Source organism: Belonocnema kinseyi, chromosome 8, assembly GCF_010883055.1.
Source record: "Belonocnema kinseyi isolate 2016_QV_RU_SX_M_011 chromosome 8, B_treatae_v1, whole genome shotgun sequence".
In the NCBI taxonomy this organism is placed as follows: domain Eukaryota; kingdom Metazoa; phylum Arthropoda; class Insecta; order Hymenoptera; family Cynipidae; genus Belonocnema; species Belonocnema kinseyi.
In genome coordinates this window covers 16,252,746-16,262,035 of record NC_046664.1, presented here as the reverse complement: position 1 = coordinate 16,262,035, position 9,290 = coordinate 16,252,746, and the positions used below count along the sequence as shown (strand labels likewise).

Here is a 9,290-nt window from a genome sequence, read left to right as displayed (position 1 = left end):
TGAATTCTCATCTTCAAGTGGACGTTTTAATGTCAACCCTTTCATTCATAATTTGAAGTATTTGACTGTTTCGCGCGTAAACTCAGTTCCGCTCGTTACATTCTCCTCCGCCCGCTTCTCAGCTTCTTCAAACATGCCTGATTATAACCTCTTTTCCACTAGAATTTAGGAATGGCCTTATCGAAGAGATTACCTTTGCCCGCCACAAACCTATTATCACTAAGCCTTCTTCCCTCCCTTATCCACACTTAGCACCACCACACTAAGGATTCCGTAGTAACCGACCGGTAATTATACGCGTTGGAAGCTGCTACCCGACAATGCGCGTTCACACTAAACCACGGCCATTTTTCTCGCCAATTTCAAAGAAATTAATTCAATTTTGAACAAAAATATTTATATTTAAAATTTAAAAAAAAACGAATTTTCAACAAAATACATAAATATTCAACTGAATAGTTAATTTTAAACCAAAACAAAATAATTTCTAACTAGGACGTTGCTTTTTGAACCAACAAAAAAATTTACGTTCAATTTGTCGAATTTTCCAGACATAAAAAGACGAATTTTCAACCTAGAAGTATGACTTTTTAACAAAATTGTTGATGTTTCAACAAATTAATTCAATTTTGAACAAAACCAATAAAATTTTTAATAAAAAAAACAACGAATTTTCAACAAAATACATAAATTTTCTACTAAATAGTTCAATCTTCTACTAAACTGTTCTCAAACATTTTAAAAATATTTTTTAAACTCTTTTATTCTTAAGAAACTTTTAAGAATATTCAATATTCACTATTAAATTAAAAAATGAACATAGTTAAAAGTTATTTATAAAGTCGAAAAAAATCCCCATTATTAATTGCAAATAATTTTCAAAAATAACTACCGATAGCGAACCTTAGAAAAAATATTTCTCCTTAAAATGAGAGATTTATGTTTTTTTTCTCTTTACCTAAAAATTTGGAAATTCTTATTTAATCCCTAAATTGTAATTAAATATTCTCTTTGGTACGTCTTTATTCAAAAATATTAACTCAAAAATTAAAGCTTACCATCAAACAAGCACTTTTACCTGAAAATATGTCTTCTAAAGTTCGCCTTCAGACACAGAAAAATTTATTAAAAATAGTTAATTTCTAAATATATTTTTGATATGTACAAACTTTCTAATCACACATTTCATTCTACGCATCCTCGTAATTAATCAGTTCTGTTTTGATGAAATCGACCGAAAATTCCTCGTTTTCTTCGGGCACTTCCACTTTTATTGGATCGACTTCCGGCGTTCGATTGACCGCCGGATTTTTATATTTCGCAGGATTTGCAGCGCAGAGCAAGATTTCTTTGAAAACTTCGGAATCAAATTCTTGAATTACAAATGCGTTTTGTTCATTGCTCATGAAATGGTCGATAACAACTTGACCTCTCGTTCTAGTGCCACCTAATTCAATATCTATGTGATAAGAAACGACACTTGTCGCCATTTCCGGTCTTAAAACAATTCCGGCTAAAAATGCATCGCAGGGTGTGTAAGTCGGTAACATTTTTTCAGTTGTCGAGTAAGTTGCATCCTCAATTGCATTCAATAGCTTTATTGCCGGTGTGTCTATTTTTCCAAAAAAATGTTTTCTCCATTCCTGAAAAATGAATTTATTATTTATTTCTAATTTCAGGGTGGCCGCTGGACCGGAAAACCGGTAATTTTACAAATTTGCAGAAGAAAAATTTGTCTAAATTCGTTTTCAACCATTTTTTAAATAATTTGTTGAATTGATATCTTTTTAAATTATGATATCATTCAGTTTATAATGCGCAAATCGAAAATCTTTTACCTGAAATATTCTCTATTTTAGATTTTTATTTTTAAGCTTATATTTTTAATTTAAAGAATTTAAAACGTGCAGTCTTGAAGACTTAAACAATTAAAAATTGAAAACGTTTAAAGTTGCAAATTTGTTATAAAAAACAGTTTTATTTGATAAAACGAGTCTAAATCCGTTAAAAGTTAAAGAATTTCCAGATTCGTAATTAATTCGTAATTAAAGGCTTTTATTAAATTAAAAATATTGTTTCAACCGAAATTATTCAATTTTTAACCTATTTAATTTTTAAACATTTGATTAATAGAAAGGATAGTTATATAATATTTAGAAATATTTGACTTATAATTTAAGACGACTAAATTGAATCCAAATATTTAAAAGTTAACAATCTGAAACTTAAATTTTTGACATAGAAAGCTTTGAATTGTTAAAATTTCGAAAAGCTTTAAAAATTTGAACGTTACAATTTTTATTGTTCTCCTTAATAAAATGTTTAATTTGTAAGCGAAATTGTTCTTTTTTCATGTATAAATAATAATTGAACGCGTATTATTTTTAGAAAAATTTGACTAATTTTAAGAGATATTTTGAAGTTTTGAAAAGATTAAAAATTAATTAAAAACTTAAAATTATATCAAGTAATTTAAAAGAAGTTTTTGAAAAAGAAATCAGAACTTCTAAACATATTTTAAACTGAATTTTTCCAACAATTTTTAAAAAATCTTAAAAATTAAAAAAGAAAGTTTAATATTTAACAATCAATTCAATTTTGAACAAAATAATAATATTTAAATAACAAAAAGATACGTATTTTAACAAAACACACATCTTTCCAACCAAATAGTTCAATTTTGTTCTAAATTGTTGAATTTTCTAGTCGAAAATACGAGTTTTTCTTTACAAAAATTCATTTTCAACGAACACAAAATAATTTCTAAGTAGACAGTTGTTTTTTTAAATAAAAAAGGTTAAATTCTAGATGAAATTGATTTTTAATGAAAAAAATGTTTTAGGCAAAAAATAAAAAAATTTGCTATCAATTTGTTGAATTTTCAAGACATAAAATGACGAATTTTTAACCAAGAAGTATAACTTTTTAACATCACTGTTAAATTTTCAACAAATTAATTTAATTTTAAACTAAATACTAAGATTTTTAACAAAAAATACGAATTTTCAAGAAATTACATCAATTTTCATCTAAACAGTAAAATTTTCAACAAAAACGTTCATTTTAAACCAAAACAAGGAAATTTTGAACAAAATAGTTGTTTTTTGAGCCAACAAAAAATGTGAAACAAAAATCCTTAAATTCTTCCTGGCTCGTTTTTAATAAAATTGGAATTCTCTTAAAATCTTTTTAAATATCGTATTAAAATAATGTTTCAAAATGAAGAATCATTTTCAACTTTCCTAAGAATTCTAAGAAAATGTTTTTATTCGTTTGGAGCCTTTCACAATTCTTAAAAAGCCTCTAAATTTTTTTGTAAACTGCAAAAATCTACATTTTCTTTTAAACTAGGTTGTGAGTATTTGCACCGAAATTTCGTTACATATAACCAATTTTTATCGGTAAACACACTTCGCTAAAATTATTTGAAATCATTTCAAGTTCTAAACTAATTTTTAATCTTTTTCAAACTTCTAAATATCTCTTAAAGTTACTCTAATTGTTTCTAAAAATAATAAGTGTTCAATTTTTATTTAGAAATGCAAATTTTAAGAGCATTTTTTGAAATTCGCAGGATTTTCTAAAATTTGTAGGACAAATTCAATTAATTTTTATAATTTATTAGGAAATTTTGAAAAAATTTCAAAAATAAAAGTAAATATGAAAAAATTTAAAACTATTTCTAGATTTCTCAAGATTTTGAAATGCCATTTTAAAGTTTTTCAAGAATGTCTAAACTATTTAAAATAAAAATAATTTATATTCAAATTTCAGAACTTTTAAGTTGACAAAAATGTAAATTTTAAAATATTTATTGGCGTAAAATAACATTAATAATAAAATAATTTTTAAAGTTAAAAATTCAAGAGTTCCACTTTGAATACTTTAGTTTGTTGTTTATTTTATATTACTTGTACTTTTACTGTTCAGCCTTTTATTTCGATTTTTTACATTTTATTGACCGGGAAAAATGTTTTCGAACCGGGGAAAAACCGGGGATTTTGTTCTTTGATTAAAACGTTCACCCTGAATTTGTAATTTGAACGGGAACAAAACATTTGAATTTTCAACCAATCTTTTTTTTTTAAATTCAACTATTTTTTATTCAAAATAAATATAATTTTTCCTTGAAATATCAGCTATTTCGTTTTTCGTCTTGAATCCATCTTTTTTTTAAATTCTGCTGTTTTTTCAAATTAATCTTTTTAGATAGTAAATATAACTTTTTTTTTAAAATATCAATCACCATATTTTAAGTTGAAAATTAATCTTTTTTATTGAAAATTCAACTACTTGGTTGAAATTCACCTATTTTTTTGAAAATTAAATTGTGAAAAAATCAATTATTTTATCAAAAATTCAATTTTAAATATTATTATCATTATTTGTTATAGTCATCTTTTCAGCTTGAAAATTCCAAAGCGTAGTTGAAAGTTGAGTTCGTTTGTTAAAAATTCATTTTTCGGATGAATTTCATTTTATTTTTTGGTTGAAAATTAATTTTTTAAACTGAAAATTGATTGTTTTTAGTCGAAGTTTCAAATACATATTACATTTCCTGTTGAGAATTTATCTTTTTGGCTGAAATATCAACAACTAGGTAGAAAATTAAATTTATTTGTTAACATTTTATTTTATTGGTTAAAAATTAAAATATTTTGTTAAAAATTCTTGTTTTTATGGAATTGAAAACAATTTTCTTTAATTAAAAACGTAACTATTTTATTTTTGACCGATAATTTACAGTTTTTGTTGAAATTTCAAATATTGCATTTCCCGTTGAGAATTCATCTTTTTTGTTGTTGAAAACTTAACAACTTGGTTAAATCTTGAACTAATTTGGTAAAGTAGGTAATATTTTTAAACAAAATATTTGAATTTTAAATCAAATCATTTAAATTTCAACCCACATAGATTAATTTTCAACCAAATGGTCGAACTTTCAAATAAAAAAAATTAAAGTTCAACCAATGGGACGAATTTTCTATCCAAAGAAGTATGACTTTTTACCAAAATAGTGGAATTTTCAGAAAAATAATTAAATTTTAAACCAAGCTGACCAATTTTCGACAAAAAATGGGATAGCTCAATTTTTTATTAAAATCATTATTATTTCAACAAAAAAAATATTTCAGTTTTAATTTAAAAAACAGAAGAATTGAACAAAAAAAGATGGATTCAAAACGAAAAAATAAATATTTGATATTTCTACCAAAAACAGATAAAAACAGATTAATATTTTACCAAAAAGAACAAATAATTTGTTCCTCTTGGTTAGTAAATAAATACATAAATGAAAATAAATATTTGTATTATAATTTATATTTATGTATTTTATATTTATATATTTTTATTTATATTTATAAATATATAATAAATAAAATAAATGAATATTTAAGTAATAACACGAATTTTAAGCAAATACATCAATTTTCAACTAAATAATTAAATTTTCAAATAACACGACTAATTTTCTATCAGAAATGGAATGGTAAATTTTCAATTAAAAAAATTATTTTTCAATCAAACAAAATGATGTATTAACCAAATATTTAAATCTTTAAAAATTTTATTGTTCAATTTTCTTCTAATAAAGATTTATTGTCAGCCAAAAATTAAATAGGTCAATTTTCAGTTAGAAAAATTAATCGTCGACGAGAAAAGAAAATTACTTTTCAACAAAATATTAAATTTTAATTATTTCAATTTTCAACCAAGTTGTTGAATTTTGAACAAAAAAGATTAATTTTTAACGGGAAATGTATTGCTTATTTGAAATTTCAACTAAAAAAATTCAATGTTCAATTTTCAATTTAACAAATTAATTTTCAACTCAAAAAAATTTTTCAACCAAGTAGATAAATTTTCCAAACCAAATAGTAGAATTTTTAACTAAAGGAGATGAATTCTGAACCAAAAATATAACTTTTATAATAAAAAGGATTAGGAAAAAAATTGAACCCTCGACTAAAACAGATTAATTATTTTAATTTTTATTAGATTTTTAACTGGGATTAATTAAATAAAACAGGGGAAAAAATGAACCTGATACTAAAATAATGGATTAAACTTAAATACTTACGTTTGACACTTTTGATTTCAGACAAGTCTCCCAAGGCAAAAGCCATAATCTGTTACTGCTAGAAAGAACTATGTGAGCGCTTTCGGGGTCTGCGTAAAAATTGAACTCTGCTTGCGGAGTTACATTGCCCATTGCTGAAAAGTTTTTTTTTTTTTTTGTAAATTATATTAAAAATAAAATCCTTGGACTTGTAAATATTTAATCTTTAAATACTTTTCTGAATCAAGTGATATATATTTTAAGTAGAAAACACTGGAAATATCTTCGAAATAATTCATGGGAAAATTTTAAAAGAGACAATTTATTTTCTGAAGAAAAAACAAATAATTACCGCTGTAATTTCCTCCCATAACGTAAAATTTGTTTACGTTCTCAGCAAAATCCGGATACATTTTGATAGTTAATGCTATACTCGTCAAAGGTGCCAGACCAATAATAGAAACTTCCCCTAAAAAAATCATCGAATTTTATGTTACCTTTTAATTAATATATTTTCTAAACATTAATGTATTTTGATTTTTAAATATCTAATTGGAAGAAAATAATGTACCGGGATATTGGGATACTATTCGTTGAAGAGCACAGACAGCGTGTTCTGATTTTAATTGACTAATGTCTGGTTTATCAGTGAATACATCACCAAAACCGTCCGATCCATGAAATTGCACGTCTGCAGCAACTTTTGCATTTTCAGTGGAAAGAAGGGACGAATGAGCTCCTTTGAAAACTGGTATCTGAAAATTAGGAAATTAATGCTGAATTCGAAACTGGCAGAATTCAATTAATTATTTTTTAAATTCCCGATTTTTTCCCGGTTTGCAAACTTTTTTCACGGTCAATGGAATAAACAACTCCGATCTATAAAGCTAAAAAATTTTGCATTTAAGACAAAATGACAAATTTTCTATTGGAAAACGTTGAATTATTAAATGATAAATATGAAATTTTGATAAAACAGTTAATTTTATACCAAAAAGAACCATTTTGAATGAAAAATGAAATGGGTAAATTTTAGATTACTAAGGTAATTTTTCGACCAACAAAGAAAACGAATTTTCAACAAAACAGTTCAATTTCCAACTAAAAAAAAAAAGAATTTTAAATCAAAAAGATTAATTTACTACCAAAAAAAGACGATTATTTTTATAATTCAAGAGTTTTCAACACAAAAGTTGAATTTTCAACTAAAAACATAAATTTTTATACAAAAAAATTAATTTTCTACCAAAAAAGATAAATTTTCAACCAAAAATTTAAATTTTTAATTAGAAAACATTAATTTTTATACAAAAAGATTAATTTTCTACCAAAAAAGATGAATTTTCAATAAATTTTAAGAATTCTTAACCAAAAATTTACATTTTTAACTAGGAAAGATTAATTTTTTACACACGAAAAACACTAATTTTTAACAAACAGAAAAAAAAGAATTCCCAACCAAAAAGTTGAATTTTTAACTAAAACAAGTTTTTTAACAAAAGATTAATTTTCTACCAAATGTTTGATTTTTTTACTAAATTATTGAACTTTCAAGACAAAATGACAAATTTTCGATAGAAAAAGTTGAATTATTAAATAATAAAAATATGAAATTTTGATAAAATAGTTAATTTCATACAAAAAAAGACAAATTTCCAACAAAATATAAGAACTCTCAATCCGTAAATTGAATTTTGAACTAAACTAGAATAACTTTTAAAAAAATAATTTTTAAGAAAATAGTTCGATTTTAACAAAATGATAAATTATTATTTCAAAAAGAAACATTTTGGAAGAAAAATGAAATAGGTAAATTTTAGATTATTAAAGTAATTTTTCGACCAATAAAGAACAGGAATTTTCAACAAAACAGCTCCATTTACAGATAAAAAAAAGAATTTTAAAAACAAAAATATTAATTTACTACCAAAAAAGACGATGTTTTGTAGAATTCAAGAGTTTTCAACACAAAAGTTGAATTTTCAACTAAAAGCTTAAATTTTTTAACAAAAAGATTAATTTTCTACCAAAAAAGATGAATTTTCAATAAAATTCAAGAATTCTCAACCAAACATTTAAATTTTTAACTAGAGAAGATTGATTTTTATACAAAAAGATTAATTTTCTACAAATAAAAACTCATTTTTAACAAAGAAAACAAAAGAATTCCCAACCAAAAAGTTGAATTTGCAACTAAAAACATAAGTTTTTTAACAAAAAGATTCATTTTCTACCAAATGAATAATTTTTTTACTAAATTATTGAACTTTTAAAACAAAATGAAAAATTTTCTATAGAAAACGTTGAATTATTAAATAATACATATGAAACTTTGATAAAATAGTTAATTTTATACCAAAAAAGTCGAATTTCCAACAAAATTTAAGAACTCTCGACCCAGAGGTTGAATTTTCAACTAAAATAGAATAACTTTCAACAAAACAAAAAATAATTTTTAACAAAATAGTTCAATTTTAATCAAATCTTGAATTGTTAATTTTAAATTACTAAAGTAATTTTTCAACCAACAAAAAAAAGGAATTTTCAACAAAACATAATTTTCTACTAAAAAAACGTATTTTTAACAAAATTCATGGATTCAGAACCAAAAAGTTGAATTTTCAAAGAAAAAAGATAAATTTTTAAACAAAAAAATTAATTTACTACCAAAAAAGACGATTTTTTGTATCCTTCAAGAGTTTTCAAAAAAAGTTGAATTTTCAACTAAGAAAGATAAAGTTTTAAACAAAAAGATTAATTTTCATCCAAAAAGGATGACTTTAACCAAATTCTTGAATCTTCAACCATTTAGTTGCATTTTGTCCAGGAGAAATGAAATGTCTACTAAAGTAGATGCATTTTTAAATGAGAAAGAAGAATTTTCAAAAAGTTAGTTGAATTTATATTCAGAAAAGATTTCAGTCGACTTTTAACACCAGAATATGAATTGTAAATAAGTAACTTTTCTAAGAAATAATTTATTTTCAGCAAAACAGTCGAATTTTCAACCAAAAATGATAACTTTAACAAAATTGCTATATTTTTAACCGAAAAGTTTTATTTTTATCCAAGAAAGATGCCATTTCTACTAAAACAAACAAATTTAAAAAATTAAATATTCATCCAGATGTTACGCAGTTGACTTTGACCTACTTGCGTCATAGATTTAGGTAATCCCACACGTATCCGCTAGACTATAAGTAGGACCATACCTATGGTCTCGAGTTCA

At 23.8% G+C, this 9,290-nt stretch overlaps 1 protein-coding gene across 2 annotated transcripts in view; it reads right to left on the bottom strand.

The window, feature by feature from the left end:
* Positions 1 to 1,121: 1,121 nt before the first annotated feature.
* The window catches only part of LOC117177887, a 53,141-nt gene continuing 44,972 nt past the window's right edge, over positions 1,122 to 9,290 (bottom strand). For both annotated transcript variants that reach the window (XM_033368950.1, XM_033368951.1), the window contains exons 4-7: positions 6,633 to 6,816; positions 6,414 to 6,530; positions 6,083 to 6,216; positions 1,122 to 1,643 (exon numbers count right to left, since the gene is read on the bottom strand). In XM_033368950.1, the coding sequence (XP_033224841.1) occupies positions 1,191 to 1,643; positions 6,083 to 6,216; positions 6,414 to 6,530; positions 6,633 to 6,816 (888 nt within the window). In that variant the 3' untranslated portion in view covers positions 1,122 to 1,190. The remainder of the gene's footprint in view (positions 1,644 to 6,082; positions 6,217 to 6,413; positions 6,531 to 6,632; positions 6,817 to 9,290) is intronic.